General features: G+C 41.1%; 1 protein-coding gene across 1 annotated transcript in view; it reads left to right on the plus strand.

The window, feature by feature from the left end:
• The window catches only part of LOC115464775 (cysteine-rich venom protein-like), a 55,928-nt gene that overhangs the window by 24,322 nt on the left and 12,178 nt on the right, over window positions 1-19,428 (plus strand). The window contains exons 4-7 of the mRNA XM_030195129.1: window positions 1,432-1,551; window positions 5,408-5,498; window positions 10,732-10,877; window positions 12,239-12,333. Of these exons, the coding sequence (XP_030050989.1) occupies window positions 1,432-1,551; window positions 5,408-5,498; window positions 10,732-10,877; window positions 12,239-12,333 (452 nt within the window). The remainder of the gene's footprint in view (window positions 1-1,431; window positions 1,552-5,407; window positions 5,499-10,731; window positions 10,878-12,238; window positions 12,334-19,428) is intronic.

Here is a 19,428-nt window from a genome sequence, read left to right on the forward strand (position 1 = left end):
TGCTTTACATTCTTATGTAGAAGAGGCTGCAGAGATTTTAACTGATAATTATTTCAGGGGTATTTATCAGGCGGGGTGGACTTCTCTATAGACCAATTTCTATAATATCTGCAGCAATCAGGTATGCCCTGGTTTTCCCCTGAGGCTCTTGAAGCCTTTAATCAACTAAGAAATTTAAGTACCAAGGGCCTGATGGTTATTCAGGAGAGTTCTATAAACTATTGCAACTCTGTGGTCCACTTCTGGCATATTATAATGTGGCGGTGGATTGTGAAGAACTCCCTTGATATGTAAATGAGACCCTGGCGACTATAAGCTGAAGCCAGGTAAATCAAGTGATTCCCCTGATTCTTATTTTCCGATATCCCTAATTAATGTGGACAACTTGTTTTATTGCATTCTGGCAGATAAATTATCTACTCACTTATCCACAGTTATTCATGAAGATCAGGTTGGGTTTTTGCAAGGTAGGCAGTCAGTTTTGAATGTTCGTAAAGCTATTTTGGCCTTGGCTTACAGCCAGTAGTCTAACATACCTACCTTTCTTGCTAGTTTAGATGTTTGTAGACCCCTGACAAACTTGGTCCTAAGAAACAAGATGGCAAGCGATCCGCAAAATCCAACATGGAGACAAACAAAGCAGATCAATCAGTGATATGGTTCAAAACTTTATTTTCAGAGATTCGCCCGACACAGACTGTGTTTCGCCCACAAGGGCTGCGTCAGGGGCTAATAGTCCAAGCATGGCATGAGATTGAAACGTAAAAAACCAGCAGGGTGCTTTCCTCAATCAAGATGAGGACATCAGCTCAATGCACAGGGTAAGTCTCTGGTCGCATCTCTCAGCTGAGAGATGCGACCAGAGACTTACCCTGTGCATTGAGCTGATGTCCTCATCTTGATTGAGGAAAGCACCCTGCTGGTTTTTTACGTTTCAATCTCATGTCCTGCTTGGACTATTAGCCCCTGACGCAGCCCTTGTGGGCGAAACACAGTCTGTGTCGGGCGAATCTCTGAAAATAAAGTTTTGAACCATATCACTGATTGATCTGCTTTGTTTGTCTCCACCCTGACAAACTTGGCCAGGTTGGGTCCTGTTTCCATTAAAGTTTACATTTGGATAAACTCTTGCAGTGTTTGTCCTTCCTTGGATCGCTGCTGCTGTTTGGCTGTCTAAATTTATGTACAAACATGTTAAATGATTTCAATTAGCACCAATAATTACTTGCTAAAAAGACAATTATTGGCACTAATTGGTTTGTTATTCAGTTAAATTGTACATGCAAATTGGGCACATGCCCCAATTTCTGAACACGATTTTTGGTGACTTTTATAGAATTAGGGGGGAAATGTGGAGGTAATTCAAAGTCATACATAATATGAAATATACAGGTCAATTAAAAAAAAAACCTCAATTGATCTTTCTTGCAGCGTGATGTACCATTTTCTTCTTTGTCAACAATGGAAAAAGAAAATCAAAATGATATTGTTAACATACACAATACTTTGAGAAGACAGGTGGATCCACCTGCTAGCAACATGCTAAAAATGGTAAGTTCACCTCCAAAGAAATGTTCAGAATGTACACAGATCTGAAAGTGATTTCAGTGTTACTGACATGCTGAAAGGCAATCAGCATTCCATGTGTTTCATTTTGGGACACTATGATATTGCAAACTTATCTGGAATAATTTTATACTGCACATCCATGTTGGAATGAGTAGTGTAAAACTGTTCAGTAACAATAGAACTTGATTTTATTGCTTCCCATAAGGGCCCTTTTACCAAAGAGCATTAAGACCTAATGCATGGTTAGCAGTCCATAAAAGGCTTACCGCATAATGCATTAAAGAGTTTTCTGGTAATTTGCCTGTTGGCGCATGCTAATCATGCATTATTATTATTATTATTTCATTTCTTTCAAGAAGGGGTGTGCTTTGGGAGGGAAATGGTCATGAAAGCATTATCCAGCAAGCTTATTTTGATTTGCAAATGCTAACTGGATAGCACAGACTTAGGGCCTCTTTTACCAAACCATGTTAGCGATTCACTTTGAATGGGCTTCGTCGGCATTGCCATGCGGGAATCGCTAGCATGGTAAAAGAAACCCTTAATGCAGGAGCACTTGGTGCATCCTATATAGGAGGCTGTAAGTGCACCCGCATTAATGTTTTGCAAATCAAACGTTTATGAAAAATTATTGCAAGATCTGCAAAAGCAATTATTTCAATTCCCTAAATACAGGGCTTAATGCACAGGAAAATCCCACATTAAAACATGTTAAGCCCAGATCTTAATGTATTTTAGTACAGGGGCTCTATAATTCTATAATATATTGTAGAATGGGCAACACGTGGGGATCTAATTTACTTATGTAGTATGATTTTGCAATTAATACTCGTTAATTGTCAAATTAACATGTGGCAACTGAAATACCATTGTGTTAATCACTTGGGTCATTCTCAGCATCTCAGCATATCCAGAGGTAATATACATATCATGTGTCAAGTGCATTGTAGGTAATACAATACGTCTAATTTCACCTATTGAGGTAATATTAACTGTTCCACATTTTCTGCCATATTAACAGCTAACATACGGTGAATACATCCATGATAAATATAACATAGTCCTACTGATAATCCACCCATGACTCTCCCATTCCCTGCCCATTCCATGTTAGGAAGTTAAAGCAGGAATTAATCTGCCCTAACTGTAAAGCCACCATTTTGTTAATGCAGGCCTGTGTGAATCACTTATTGTACTTTAATAGGCCCATAAAATGGAGAACATTCCATTTGTATGATCATTAGGGGCTTCTTTTGCAAAGTCGTGTAAGCATTTTCCATATGGCAAACGAGAGGAAGCCCATAGGAATTGTATGGACTTCCTCTCATTTGCCGCACCAAGAATCGGCAGCATGGCTTTGTAAAAGAGGCCCTAAGTGACTTTAGGCCAGCAATGTGCTGAGTTAATTCTTACTCCATTCCATATATATAGGTTAATTGATGCTTTTCTTAGAGAAATAGGCAGTACAAGACCATTAGAGATGTATATTCCTTAGCATGCATTCAGTTTATTAGCATGCCTTAAATAATTTTGCATTAAATCTGTTCGAGGTACATTAACCTATGCATTAGATTGCATAGTACACGTTAAAAAGTTTTCACATGCAATAAACATGCTTACTAAAGCAAAAATGTAAAACAACAACAACAAAAGGCTAAAAACAGGAAAAATCTGAAATGAATTAAAATGTTTGCCCTGTGCACATCCCTAAAGTTCATAGATATAAATGAGGCAAAAAAAAAAAGAGAACTAGAAAAAGCATAGATAATAAGGACAGCGAAATGATAAAGAGTGCCCGCTTATGAAACTGATTTAACAGGTTAGTAGATAGAGAATAGTTAGTTTTAAGAGAATTACAACACACACAAAAAAAATATTTTATTTAGGAAATTCTGGGGTCTTAAGCCAATGGTTCCCAAACTTGGTCCTGGAGGCACCCCAGCCATTCAGGTTTTCAGGATATCCACAATGAATACTAATAAGAGAGATTCACATGCACTACCTTCACTGCATGCAGATCTCTCTCATGAATATTTAATATGGATATCTTGAAAACCTGACTGGCTGGGGTGCCTCCAGGATCAGAATTTGGAACCATTGTACTAAGCTGTAGTAGAACCCAACTTTAGTGAGCCCTTACTCAGATTTTCCCCAGGCACTAAGGCCATTTTTAACACAGTCAGAAAAAAGGCAGATTTTCCCTTTCCCTTATTAATGATCATACGCTAATGTTGTCATTAGCGAGTAGCTAGTGGCCATTTAAAAAAAAAAAAAAGACCATATGAGCATTACTGAGACCTGTTTTGTAGGCAGTAAGAGCTCATGTCTCATGTGCTAGTCGGATAGCATGTGATAATACAGCTGCACTAACTGATTAGCAGAGAAATGCCCACTTTCTGCACCTAGACACACACCTCAGTGGAAAAACAAAAAATATTTTTAGCATGCGATTTGTGCATGCAGATTAGGAATTTATTGCCAGATGACTAAGCATGTCCCACGGTAAACCCTTTTAAGCTGGAGTAGAGCACACGTTAGTGTTTACAATGGCTTAGTAAAAGTACCCCTCTGTTTGTTGCTTCTGCATATTCTTCTTGTTCTTTTGATTTTAGAGCTTCTAATTGTATTGTTGTTTTTAATTATAAGTATGATCTTATCATTTGTAAACTGTTAATTTGTATTTGTTTTATAAAACTTGTATTGTTTAATAATCGTTCATTTATATAGAAATCTCTTTATTGTCATTCATAATGCAACAGAAATCAGCACCATTCATAGAATAATGAGTGAAAAAAATATGCAACTATGCAACAGCCATGAAACTTCTATAATTTTATCTCAATCATTGTTTCTGAACCCCTCCCCCAACACAAAACCTTTGGAAAAGAGATGGCTGATAGCTAATAGACAGTGACGTCTATCAGTGAAATAACCAGCACATTACAGAAGGTGTATTTATCTATCGTGCTAGATTCTCAGGACTAAAGTGATAGAAGACATCAGGCTGTAAGACTCCTGAAGCAGACCATTGTGGCCAAAACACAATTTGTGTCGGGTCGTTGGATATTTCAAATAAACCTATGAGTTTTGTACATCATCTAAACAATGGTGTAACTTGAAAAACAATTTTCAATTAGTGACCTTACATGGGCTGTGTTTCGGCACACAGCACCTGCATCAGGGTCAAATGTGATGTAATATCTGATAGATTCAATGTGCAGCGAAGGGACATATCCTCAATGTGTGCGAAGCAAAGACGGTCCCTTGGTTGTCTCTATTAGATGTTACATCACAGTTGACCCCTGATGCAGGCACCATGTGCCAAAACACGGCCCATGTTGGGTCACTAATTGAAGATTGTTTTTCAAGTTACACCATTAAAGAAATCGTGTCCCATTTTTGAAGGATCTTGGTGGTGCTTCTTTTTGGCTTTTGTACATCATCTAGCATTATCCTTTTTTGGTGTCACTTTTGCTGTATTTGTTATATCGTTTTATGCATGGGACCTTGTTCTTCTGCTTTTTTATTGAATATCGACCAGCATCTGAATAACTTCTGAGTCTGCAATGACCCAGATTTTTAATGCTGGTGCCCGGGCATGGCCAAGCATTGAATATGTGAGTCTAATTTAGCTGGCAGCAGTCAGTGTTTTTTAAATGCTGATTGCCCCAGTTGAATAATGACTTGTTTATTTATAAGAACCCTACATTTTTTTAAATATATCTGGCCTCTGGTGTATCATACTTGACAAATAAGCATTCAACTATGGTGTTTCTTTGTTAAATTGCCCTAATTGGAACATTTTCTGAAAATAAATCCTTACTTTTAAAATTTTTAGAAATGGAGCGATGAAGCCACAAAAACAGCTGAAGAATGGGCAAACACCTGTAACCTGTTCCACAGTCCTAAAGATGAAAGAAAAATTAAAGGTCAGTAATGTACTTTATCACTGTAAACATTGAAATCATTAAAACAAATCAAAGGGCCAGCCCAGTAGTTCAGCACTGCCATGCAGAATGTCCTCATTTTCACCCCTGATCTGGGTCTTTCTCTGTCTATGTCATCTGGAGCAGAGGTGGACTGACCATTGGAAAAATAGGTTAGCACCCGAGGGCCCACAACAGTAGGGGGCCCAGCCTCCCCTAGCTTCCATCTAGTTTAATCATTTTTGATGGGTGTTTTGAGGCCGATGACCCTTAGTGCCTGGAGACCCAGATCACTGTCAGTCCACCCCTGATGTGGAGCTAAGGATTCTGCAAAGGTACCATTTATAGCTTGGGGGGGAGGGAGGGGTGGATTTACAATCATTGTTTAAGGGTGATATCTATTTCCTGGATTCAGGGCCCATGAATACAGAGTTCTGAAAAGAGCTGTAATGTGTGGTCCCAGACCCAGGATTATCACTGTAGTAAACAGAGTAGATAACGGATAACTTTAATCTGGTCACTGGTTAAAGTTATATGGCTGAGTTATATGGATAAAAGTTATCTGTGTGCTTAGAGGGGGTTATCTATTTTGTTTTTGGTTAGAAAGGGTGTCAGTAAAGTGAGTGTGAGGATTCATCAATCAGCACCAGAGTCAAACACAAATCATTTCCCTCTTGTGTAGACAATAAGGGCTATTCATATTTTCAAGGATCTCTCCCCAGTAGGGATGGGCAGCTGGAACAAGTTTCTTTTGTGTTGTTTCCCATGTCATTTGTGGGAATTTTCATTTTATTCCAGTTTTGTCATTACAGGAGCTATATCATTAAGTTTTCCTTCTTTGCAAATAGGGGTGAATTCTATATATATAACACTGAAAAAAATCAACACAGAAAAAAATCGCTATTCTATAAACTGTGCTTAAAGTTAGGCAAGGTTTATAGAATAGTGCTTATGCCTGGGAATCACGTCTAACTTTAGGCATGGCCATTTGCACCAACTGAAACATGGTGTAAATGTGCATACCTATTTTAGGTGTGTATTCCCCATCATTCTATAACAATGTGCATAAATGTTCCGTCCATGACCGTCCCATTCCCCCCCTCTCCCCTTTTCAACTCGTATGTAAAATGTAGGAATTATTAGGGAATGAAGAACAAAACTGAGAATATGATAATGCCTTTGTATTGATCCACGGTGAGACTGCACCTTGAATATTGTGTGCAATTCTGGTCACCACATCTCAAGAAAGATATAGAGGGGCATTTTCGATATGATGACTAAATTTGATTTAGGACATTTTTCAAAAATTGCCCAAGAATCCAGTAGTGAACATGGCCATTTTCAAACCAGAAAAACATCTGCTAGCCATTTGCTAGACGTTTTTGAGATCAGTGCATCCATCTTTTAAGACCACTTTTGTAAAACAAACAAACAACTCTAAGAGAAAATTTCACAAAAACAAGCCTTTGGGATATGGGGGGGGGGGGGGGGCAGGCATTCTTAGTAGACTGGTCACATAGACAGCCCAGCAGAGCAGTGGGACACCCTATGGGACACTGCAGTGGACTTCACATAAAAGGTCCCAGATACACATGTCACCATTACCCCTTGTATTGTATGTGGAACCCTCCAAAAACCACCAAAAACCTATTGTATGCCTCTGCAACGGCCTGTTGAATAAGAGACGGCTGAGGGGAGATATGAGAGAGGTCTATAAAATATTGAGTGGGGTGGAATGGGTAGAGGTGATTCACTTGTTTACTCTTTCCCAAATTACAAGGACTAGGGAGCACAAAAGTAGTAAACCAAACAAATCAGATAAAATATTTCTTCACTCTCTTAAATGGTGCTTAAAATTGTGTGCGCAAATTAGGGTGCACGCCCACTTTGCACATGCAATTTAATTGATTAATGAGCCTACTAACACCAATAATTAGGTTCTATGAATCAATTGGTGCCAATTTGGATTTAGATGTGCATCTTCCTAGGAGCTATTCCATAAAGACATGTGTATAAATTTTTCAGTTCGCAAATGAAAAGGGGGCATGGCCATAGAAGGGGAATGAGTGGGTAAGGGGTGTTCACTAAAGGTGCACGCAGTATTGGAGAATTTGGGGGGATCTGCACCTAATTTAGGCATGAGGATTTATACCAGGTTCTGTTGGTGTAAATACTTGTGCCCCAAATTGAGTGTGGATCCTTGAGCTATGCACTATTCTATAAATGGTGCCCAACTCAGAGCTTCATTGATAGAATAACGCTCAGCTTAAATTTTTATTAATGCCCAAACTCGGTACTATTTACTGAATTTAGTCTCAATGTGTAATTAAACAATGGGATTTGTTGTCAGAAAATGTGGTAAAAGCAGTTAGCTTGGCAATGTTTAAAAAAGCTTTAGACAATTTCCTAAAAGAAAAGTCCAGAAGCCATTACTAAGATGAACTAGAGAAAATCCACTGTTCATTCCTGGGATAAGCTGCTTGAAATCTGTTTTACTCTTTTGGGATCCTGCCAGATAGGATTGGCAACCATTAGAAACAGGATACTGGATTGATGGACCTTCAGTCTATCATAATATGGCAATGCTTATGTTCTTAGGTACTTTCAATTTCTAAATGTTTACCCCCAGGCAGATTGGACAATAATCAAAGCCCTAAAATTCTACATGTAAAGGGTTTTATTATATCATTCTAGATGGCAATTTTCAAATCAATAAAACATGTGAGTAGTTCCATAGATTGGTTGGCCACACCTTTTACACTATTTTTCTCTCTCTCTCAATTTAGAGTGAACGATCATTTCACAATTTACTAATCATCAGATCCAGAAAATGCTCCAAATTCCAGTTACCAAGTAGAGGTTAGATTGTACTACATGCCTTGATTCACTAAAGCATAACCTACGCTATTGTTATCATGGGTTATTTTGAGCATGTTGTCATAGCCCCATTATTTCTGATCAATGTTAATAATAGCATAGTATGTTTTAGCAAATCAGCCCTTATAAAACTTTATTTCAAAAGACATCAGTAAACAGTGTTTTACCTATAAAAATGGGCTCTTTGAAAATTTCCCACCCTATGCACAAATAAAAGCACATTCATTGCTTCTTCATTTGGTCATATGTTCTTGAGTTTTAGAGCAGGGACTGACGTGCAAGTGTATGCACATAGGGGCCCTTTTACTAAGCCGTGCCCTTGTGCCAAATTGAAGTTATCGCCCAGTTACCATGTGGCCCATGCAGTAATTTCAATTTTGTTGTGTGTCCGCTACATGTGTCTGAAAAATATTTTTTATTTTCTGACACGTGGCAGCTATGCGTGTCAAGTGGACTTTGATGCACATAGACCATTACTGCCCAGTTACCACGTGAGACCTTACTGCTAGGTCAATGGCATGTGGTAATGTTTCAGACCCAAAATGGACACTCTGCAATTTTCATTTTGCCGCATGTCCATTTTCGGCAAAAAATTTAAAAAGGCATTTTTTGTAGGTGCGCTAAAAAATAATTCTGCGTGCACCCAAAATACGCATCTACACTACCGCAGGCCATTTTTCAGCGCACCATAGTAAAAGGATCCCATACATTTTCCGTAGGTAATTTTCACTTTGAAAACTGGTACAAAGCCCATGAGTCATAACTTTAGAGAACACCAGATTCTATACATGGCACACAAATTTAGGTGTGGAATTCCATGAACAGTTTCCATTTCTGCATTTAATTTAATAGGTTAATTGGCTCTTAATTGGCGCTAAAGATCAATTGACCTTAACAAGATTTAATTGAAGCCAAATAGTAGTTATGCACAAAAATGCCTTGCACCCTGTTCTATAACCCCCTTCCTAATTTCCATCGCCCTCAACTCCAAAGTGGGTGTGACCATGGGAGGGGCATGGGTAGATCAGGGGTATGATACTGCAGCAACTCTGGGGTAACACAACCGTTCTGGTTTCAAAATTATATTTTCATATGCATACAGTTGAAACCGTTGTACATCACTAATAACTTTTTTTATTTTTAAATTGCTGTGAATCACTCTTGAAAAATAAATTACAGCATGTAACTATTGAACTAGTGGGTGCTCAGTAAAAACATGTCGCTGTGGCTGGACTAGTGAGAAGCAACATGAATCATCAGCATCATTGCACCTCTGCCCTTCCTAGCATCACCTTAATGATATATACTGTTGAAAACAAACAAGCATTCATAAGAATATCGCTTCAATGGAAGGTAGAAAATCACTGCTACTTAACTTGGGGTCAGAGGAAATAAGGCTGAAAAACTCTCCGTGCTCATCAATAGTGCCAACGCTCTCTTATAGTGGTGCTCCGTGTTGGTGTTTAAAATGTTATAGGATTACAATTCATTATTCTGTTCATTCTTGGATACATATTCATGTATTCATATATTCTCTTAATCGATTGTTCGCTCTTTCTTGTTCAGGGGTATGCCTAGAAATTGGGTGTAGGGTTATAGAATGCTATCATTACCACACCTAACTGCCATTATAGAATTCACGCTTAATTCTGGATTCTATATATCCTGCCTAGCATTGAAATCTAAGCGTATTATATAACATGTGTAACTTAATTGGCTTAACTAGCCAATCAGTGTTTTTAACAGCACTTAACAAGCAATAGTGAGCAATAATTGGCAATAGTGAGAATTTATGCACATAACTCGCTACATGTTTTCTGTAATAAACAACACCTAAATTCTAAAGCATACAGTTCAAAAGGGGCATGGCCATTGGCGAGAAAATGGGTGTTTTGTGGGCATTCCCAAATTTATGCACATTGTTATAGAATATGGCCCAGTTTATGTAAATCTACATGCAAGAATTTATGCCACATTTTCATTGGTGTAAATTGAAGTGCGTAGTTTTAGGCCCTGGGATATCAACTAAGCATATTCTAATTCTTATAGAATACACTTAGGCAGAAATGTTTTCTGTACAGATTTTTTAAGTACCATATATAGAATCTGGCCCTTAGCGTGCATTATCCAAGCAGCTAACTTTGGGGAAACTTTACTGAATTTCCCCTATAGCGCAAGGACCTCGCAGTTCAAACATATTTTTCCGTATTTAAAGGGCACATCCACCTTACTGTTTCTCTGTAAATACAATGACTTGCCAAAGAAAAGGTGTTTATGTTGCTGCTCATAGAACTGTGGGTTTAGCATTTAATTCACGGTTTTCTCACCCATATTTCTTAATTTTCCAATATATATTTAGGTTTCTCTTGTGGAGAAAATCTCTTCATGTCAACATTCCTAGCTTCATGGCCAGATGTAATTAAGGCATTTGATAGTGAAAAAATCGACTTTGATTATGGAAAGGGTGTAAAGCCAGGAGGCGGCATGATTGGCCACTACCTACAGGTATGGATGGGGATCACAGAATGCAGCCTTTTAGGCTAAGACATAAGGGTTGACTAACATTGTGCCAGCATCGTAGCCTATTAGCAGCACTACAGAGTTTCATTAGGTACCTAAATGTGATTGTCAAACCTAACGTCAAACCTAACTTCTATTCTTTGTCCCATGAACTCTTCCTTCTGAACTTAGAGAGTGAATGAAATTGCTAGCAGCAGCAAGTGTAGGCATATGAAATTTGAAGCTGCTTCCAGTGCTGGCTAAGAAAAGTTGAAAGGTGGCTGCTTCAGGATGTGCTACTGCCTCTCCTCCTCCACTTCACCTTAGGGTCTGCAAGGCCACCTGCACTGAATGTGGTTTTGTGCCTTTGTGTAGGAGAGTGGAAGATAGATTTCCAAAGTAAAGAACTCAAGATCAATGTGGGGGAATTAGCTGGTCTAGGTGGTGTTCCTAGGTCGGCTGCCACCCAAAGTGGATCGCCGCTGAACCCTCCCCCCCAGCGCACCACCACCCCTGCATACCACACCCCTCCTGCAAATTACGACACCCCCCCAGCGCATCACCTCCACCCCCCCCCTAGCGCATTGCTCTTACCTCCTAGGGGTGAGGAGCAGTTGGGTGGCTGTCAGCTCCATCCATTCTGTACCCCAAAATAGGAAGTAACGTCAGAGGAAGCAAGGAAACAGTGGAGCTGACAGCTGCGCAGCTGCTCCCTGCACCCCCTTGCAGCGTGCACCTGGGTCAGATCACCCCCACTGTCCCACCCTTGGTATGCCACTGGCTGGTCTGATGCAATCACTGTTATTGGGCTGCAGCAAACTCATACATCCAGCTTCTACTCAAAACAAAACAGCCTCTTCTGCCTACTCCATTCAAAAACCATGAAAATCTCCAGGCCTCTTGCTTAAAATACTGGTGAAAACAACTGATAGCAGAAAAGATTGTTCTACTGGCCTTGCTGACATGCTTTGATTCTGCAAAAATCATGAGTGCATGCTTCCTTAAGAAAGGATCTTTTTCTTTCCTCCTTACATCAAAGTCTGCCTTGGATTAACCCTATGTTGTCTGAATTTCATAAAAACACAGTACTGGTGGCAGATAGGCAGAACAGATATTTGTAAAACTGCACTCACATGCATCTTAGATTCAAGAGATACGACTAGAAAATTAGTGCTCAGGCTACAGAAAGTAGTATAAAATCATGCCCAATAGGTAACACAAATACTGTGTTAAGTATTTTCCTGGTGATCTTGTAATCTGCAGATTGCTTGTAGGTAAAGTTTGCTTTGTTTACTTTTGAAAAATTCTTTGCAACTTGTACAGCATTATTCTTTCTAAATGTAGTGTATTAACATTTGTGCCCACAGGTGGTTTGGTACAGCTCTTTTCAGGTGGGATGTGCAGTTGCCCAATGTCCAAAGAGCGAATTTCAGTATTATTATGTGTGCCAGTATTGCCCAGCGTAAGTATCAGTTTTGCATTATAGTTATTTCTCAGCACTTGAAATTTTTATGAACTGTTTCTTTCAAAGTTCACATTTTGAAATGCTAGCAACAGTGAAAAAGATTCAAATAGAATTCAGGTAGATTAATTCTCTACCTTTGTTGCTTATTCACCAGTACATAATAAATATTCTCAACTGACAATGTCCTTTAAATACATTTTCAGAATCTCCAATGGGGCCAAATAGTGGATCATTGAAAAATTCAACAACCTTAGATTTCTAGAACAAAAATGTTTTTCTACTATTTCCAACTGAGCATGTAGTAAGACACTATCTTTAACCATAGACACAGCTGCAGCTTCTTTAAATTTCCCTCAACATCATCTAATCTTTCCTCAGTCTCAGAGAATTTAGCAGTTCCTGCCTGAGAAAATTTACATAATAAAGGTAATGCACCTTGCATGAAATAATGAATAAGATTAACAACCTGCCATATTTCTTTCAGAGTAGGTTGCTTTTCTTGAGAAATATATCCTTCTAGTACATTGCCAGATATCATCTGGACTGGGTTAGGGATTGGAGCTCTCCTCACACTCCCCTCCCCAGATTGTTCCCCCATTGCTAAAATAGAGAAGGAACAGTCTTATTCCCTTTTACAGGGGGAGATTCTTCTAGTGAAGCAAAGTTGCCAGGTTATGGAGGTGAGGTCCATTCCAAAGAGGAGACGGATGCATCAGTTGGGGAAGAGTTCCTTGGTTGGCCTATATTAGCAGTTGGTAATACAGATTTCACATGCAGGTCTATAGGACTTCTTACAAACAATAGTAGTCATTGTTCCTTCAATACAACTTTTATTATTTCTCTTCTTCCTCATTTGATCGTGGCCATGCCCCTTTAGACACGTACCCATGGGCACGCCTTCATGGGCTGCATTCTGTAGCATGGGCTCAGTAAAGAGCTTCAGGCCTTGATGATAACAGCAAAGGCTTTCAGCAGCTATGTCTGAATTCAGCACGATGGAAAGTCCCAAGCCACTTTTTATTGCAGCTTTGTAGAAGGTCCCCTTAGATTCCCTTCTTACTCAGGGAATCAGAACATAGTCTGAAAGACCCGTATGTCTTAGCCTAAAAGCTGCATTGTGTGAGCCCCTTCCATACCTGTAGGTAGTGGCCAGGGCTTTTTTTGAGGGGGTACTTGGGGGTACTGAGTACCGGCACCTTTTCCATTGTCTGCTAAAATTGACCCAGGAACCCCAAGTTTTAATGGAAGAGCTCAGGCTGTACACACCAATTCTGCCTTGACATAGATTCTGTGTGACTGATTGCAAGGGGCCTGGCTATTGTGGGGTGGGTCCCTCAGTGATCACCCCATCCCTGAAGGGTGGCCTATCATTTGAGTACCGGCACCTTTTTTGCTAGAAAAAACACACTGGTAGTGGCCAATCACACCTTTTCCTAGCTTTACACCCTTTCCATTTTCAAACTCAGCTTTGGAGCCTTGAACCATATTTTACTCCCTCTGAGTATTTGTTCATAAGATTTGAGCTCCATTCCTTTATTTAATATAATTTTATCTCCATTATTAATACTTGCTTTAGATTATACATTGTCATGCTACCACGGCATGAGGCGGGTTCCAAGGAAGTGAAATGTCCTTGGTTCATGGGATGCCTCTAGTGGCATCCCTAGATAGGCTTATAAACCCTTGGAAACTTAATAGCACATTGGTCAATTATCATCCACAAAGCCCAGGCAGAGTGCGTTGGGGACCTGGACTGATAGTGCCCTCCACATTCACAACTTTGTCAACCCAATTTGGCAGTTATAGTCCCAAAAGAAAAGGAAAACAAAAAAAAAAAAGAAAAAGGTCAAGCCAAAAGGCACTTAATACAGCTCAGTTCTTGGACACTAAAACTTTTTTCCTCAAAAGTCCCAAAAGAAAATTAATAGCTTTTTTTTGTTGTTGTTGTTACGATTATTTCAGCTTGGCAGTATTTAAACCAGTCTTCATTAAGGTCCCCTTTCCACCCCAACGTGTCAAGCAGGGCAGCTTACTCCCAGAGTCCCAGTAGGCAGAGTACATAAGTACATAAGTAGTGCCATACTGGGAAAGACCAAAGGTCCATCTAGCCCAGCATCCTGTCACCGACAGTGGCCAATCCAGGTCAAGGGCACCTGGCACGCTCCCCAAACGTAAAAACATTCCAGACAAGTTATACCTAAAAATGCGGAATTTTTCCAAGTCCATTTAATAGCGGTCTATGGACTTGTCCTTTAGGAATCTATCTAACCCCTTTTTAAACTCCGTCAAGCTAACCGCCCATACCACGTTCTCCGGCAACGAATTCCAGAGTCTAATTACACGTTGGGTGAAGAAAAATTTTCTCCGATTCGTTTTAAATTTACCACACTGTAGCTTCAACTCATGCCCTCTAGTCCTAGTATTTTTGGATAGCGTGAACAGTCGCTTCACATCCACCCGATCCATTCCACTCATTATTTTATACACTTCTATCATATCTCCCCTCAGCCGTCTCTTCTCCAAGCTAAAAAGCCCTAGCCTTCTCAGCCTCTCTTCATAGGAAAGTCGTCCCATCCCCACTATCATTTTCGTCGCCCTTCGCTGTACCTTTTCCAATTCTACTATATCTTTTTTGAGATACGGAGACCAGTACTGAACACAATACTCCAGGTGCGGTCGCACCATGGAGCGATACAACGGCATTATAACATCCGCACACCTGGACTCCATACCCTTCCTAATAACACCCAACATTCTATTCGCTTTCCTAGCCGCAGCAGCACACTGAGCAGAAGGTTTCAGCGTATCATCGACGACGACACCCAGATCCCTTTCTTGATCCGTAACTCCTAACGCGGAACCTTGCAAGACGTAGCTATAATTTGGGTTCCTCTTACCCACATGCATCACTTTGCACTTGTCAACATTGAACTTCATCTGCCACTTGCACGCCCAATCTCCCAGTCTCGCAAGGTCCTCCTGTAATCGTTCACATTCCTCCTGCGACTTGACGACCCTGAATAATTTTGTGTCATCGGCGAATTTAATTACCTCACTAGTTATTCCCATCTCTAGGTCATTTATAAATACATTAAAAAGCAACGGACCCAGCACAGACCCCTGCGGGACCCCACTAACTACCCTCCTCCACTGAGAATACTGGCCACACAATCCTACTCTCTGCTTCCTATCTTTCAACCAGTTCTTAATCCATAATAATACCCTACCTCCGATTCCATGACTCTGCAATTTCTTCAGGAGTCTTTCGTGCGGCACTTTGTCAAACGCCTTCTGAAAATCCAGATATACAATATCAACCGGCTCCCCATTGTCCACATGTTTGCTTACCCCCTCAAAAAAATGCATTAGATTGGTGAGGCAAGACTTCCCTTCACTAAATCCGTGCTGACTTTGTCTCATCAGTCCATGTTTTTGTATATGCTCTGCAATTTTATTCTTAATAATAGCCTCCACCATCTTGCCCGGCACCGACGTCAGACTCACCGGTCTATAATTTCCCGGGTCTCCTCTGGAACCCTTCTTAAAAATCGGAGTAACATTGGCTACCCTCCAGTCTTCCGGTACTACACTCGATTTTAGGGACAGATTGCATATTTCTAACAGTAGCTCCGCAAGTTCATTTTTTAGTTCTATTAATACTCTGGGATGAATACCATCAGGTCCCGGTGATTTACTACTCTTCAGCTTGCTGAACTGACCCATTACATCCTCCAAGGTTACAGAGAATTCGTTTAGTTTCTCCGACTCCCCCGCTTCAAATATTCTTTCCGGCACCGGTGTCCCCCCCAAATCCTCCTCGGTGAAGACCGAAGCAAAGAATTCATTTAATTTCTCCGCTACGGCTTTGTCCTCCCTGATCGCCCCTTTAACACCATTTTCGTCCAGCGGCCCAACCGACTCTTTGGCCGTTTTCCTGCTTTTAATGTATCTAAAAAAATTTTTACTATGTATTTTTGCTTCCAACGCTAATTTCTTCTCAAAGTCCTTTTTTGCCCTCCTTATCTCCGCTTTGCATTTGGCTTGGCATTCCTTATGATCTATCCTGTTACTTTCAGTTGGTTCTCTTCTCCACTTTCTGAAGGATTGTTTTTTGGCTCTAATGACTTCCTTTATCTTACTGTTTAGCCACGCCGGCTGACGTTTAGTCTTTTTTCCCTTTTTTCTAATACGTGGAATATATTTGTCCTGAACCTCCAGGATGGTGTTTTTAAACAGCATCCACGCCTGACGCAAGTTTTTTACTCTGCGAGCTGCTCCTTTCAGTCTTTTTTTCACCATTTTTCTCATTTTGTCGTAATCACCTTTTCTATAGTTAAACGCTAGCGTACTTGATTTCCTAGTTTCACTTCCTTCAATGCCAATATCAAAACCGATCATATTATGATCACTGTTATCAAGCGGCCCTCGTACCGTTACCCCCTGCACTAGATCATGAGCACCACTAAGGACTAAGTCTAGTATTTTTCCTTCTCTTGTCGGCTCCTGAACTAGCTGTTCCATGAAGCTGTCCTTGATTTCATCAAGAAATCTTATGTCCCTTGCGTGTACAGATGTTACATTAACCCAGTCTATATGCGGGTAATTGAAATCCCCCATTATTATTGTGTTGCCCAGTTTGTTTGCGTCCCTGATTTCCTTTAACATTTCCGCATCCGTCTGTTCGTCCTGGCCAGGCGGACGGTAGTACACTCCTATCACTATCCTTTTCCCCTTTGCACATGGAATTTCAATCCACAGTGATTCCAAGGAGTGTTTTGTTTCCTGCAGAATTTTCAATCTATTTGATTCAAGGCTCTCGTTAATATACAATGCTACCCCTCCACCAATCCGATTCACCCTATCACTACGATATAATTTGTACCCCGGTATGACAGTGTCCCACTGGTTATCCTCCTTCCACCAGGTCTCAGAGATGCCTATTATATCTAATTTTTCATTTAGTGCAATATATTCTAACTCCCCCATCTTATTTCTTAGGCTCCTGGCATTCGCATATAGACATTTCAAACTATGTTTGTTGTTCCTAAGTACATCATGCTTAGTACTTGACAGTATTAATTGGCAATCTTTTGTCTGATTTTTATTGTTATTTAAGGATACCCGATCTACTACAATCTCTTTTGCAACCTCACTATCAGGATACTCTATCTTCCCTGTTATGGTGATATCTTTGAAAGATACCTTATCCCGAACCATGCTCTTTTGAGCGACTGTCGGCCTTCCCCCCATTTCTAGTTTAAAAGCTGCTCTATCTCCTTCTTAAACGCCGATGCCAGCAGCCTGGTCCCACTCTGGTTAAGATGGAGCCCATCCTTTCGGAATAGGCTCCCCCTTCCCCAGAATGCTGCCCAGTTCCTAACAAATCTAAAGCCCTCCTCCCTGCACCATCGTTTCATCCACGCATTGAGACTCTGGAGCTCTGCCTGTCTCTTGGGCCCTGCGCGTGGCACAGGTAGCATTTCAGAAAATGCTACCCTGGAGGATCTGGATTTCAGCTTTCTACCTAAGAGCCTAAATTTTGCTTCCAGAACCTCTCTCCCACATTTTCCTATGTCATTAGTACCCACATGTACCAAGACAGCCGTCTCCTCCCCAGCACTATATAAAATCCTATCTAGGTGACGTGTGAGGTCCGCCACCTTCGCACCAGGCAGGCAAGTCACCAGGCGATCCTCACGTCCACCAGCCACCCAGCTATCTATTTGCCTAATGATCGAATCACCAAGTACAACAGCTGTCCTAACCTTTCCCTCCCGGGCAATATTTGGAGATATATCCTCGGTGCGAAAGGATAGTACATCCCCTGGTGGGCAGGTCCTGGCTACAGGAGTACTTCCTACTTCACCAGGGTGATGCTCTCCTTCTAGGAGACCTCCCTCCTCCAAGGTAGCACAGGGGCTACCTGACTGGAGGTGGGACTTCTCTACAACATCCCTGTAGGTCTCCTCTATGTACCTCTCTGTCTCCCTCAGCTCCATCAAGTCTGCTACTCTAGCCTCAAGAGAACGGACACGTTCTCTGAGAGCTAGGAGCTCTTTGCATCGGGCACACACATATGACACCTCACCAATTGGGAGATAATCATACATGTGACACTCAATGCAAAAGACTGGATAGCACCCCTCTCGCTGCTGGACTGCTGACTCCATCTTAGTGTTTTTTGAGTTTTTCCGTAATTTAAAACTTGCTAAAGTATTAAGGATATCAGCCTATCACTAACTTACAGTTCCTCCTTTAAACCCCAATCTTCAAGTTCCGAAAGCACAAGCAAAATTTGTTCACTTACCAGAGAAATATCCTCTTCTCCCAGAACTTATTAGAAGGAAAGCTGGGCACCTCTCAACCAAGAAAAGGCTTACCAGGGGTTAGGCCGAAGCCAGCATTCCTCCCCCTGAGGGTCACCTGATCTTGGCTAAGAAGTACCTGGTAGCTCTGGGTAGGTGGAGCGAAAGCCCTGGGTAACTGTGGCGAAGGCCCTGGGAAGGTCGGGGTGGATTTGGGAGTCACCCCGGATGCAGCTGTGAGGATATGCAGAACGCTGCAAGTCCTCCACAGCACCTGGTAGGAGCACTGTGCACCTTGAGCAGAGGCCCCGAGTGGATCGGAACGGACCTGGGAGTCACTCCGGTGAAGGCTCCGAGGATATGCAGATGAGCTGCAAGTCCTCCACGGCACCTGAAAAGGCAACCGGTGGGAGAGCTGGGCACCTCTCAACCAAGAAAAGGCTTACCAGGGGTTAGGCCGAAGCCAGCATTCCTCCCCCTGAGGGTCACCTGATCTTGGCTAAGAAGTACCTGGTGCTGCAGAGGGAGGAAAAAAACAAAACATAGAAGCTCCTGGCTTTTAAACCTTTCAGACAGCCGTGAAAGGAATACACTCTTCAAATTTAAGACAGAGATTTTATTCCCTTTCTGTCTATGGAAATAATCCTTATAGCCACAGTTTTCAAAATACAGCCAGCTGGGCCTCACCAGTGTTTCATATCTGTCATCAACCATCTGTGAAGAATTCATTGAGCTCATGGGTAAAAAATTAAACAGAATATAAAGGAAGAGCTGCAAGAAGCAAAGT

Source organism: Microcaecilia unicolor, chromosome 3, assembly GCF_901765095.1.
Source record: "Microcaecilia unicolor chromosome 3, aMicUni1.1, whole genome shotgun sequence".
NCBI classification, from domain to species: Eukaryota; Metazoa; Chordata; class Amphibia; order Gymnophiona; family Siphonopidae; genus Microcaecilia; species Microcaecilia unicolor.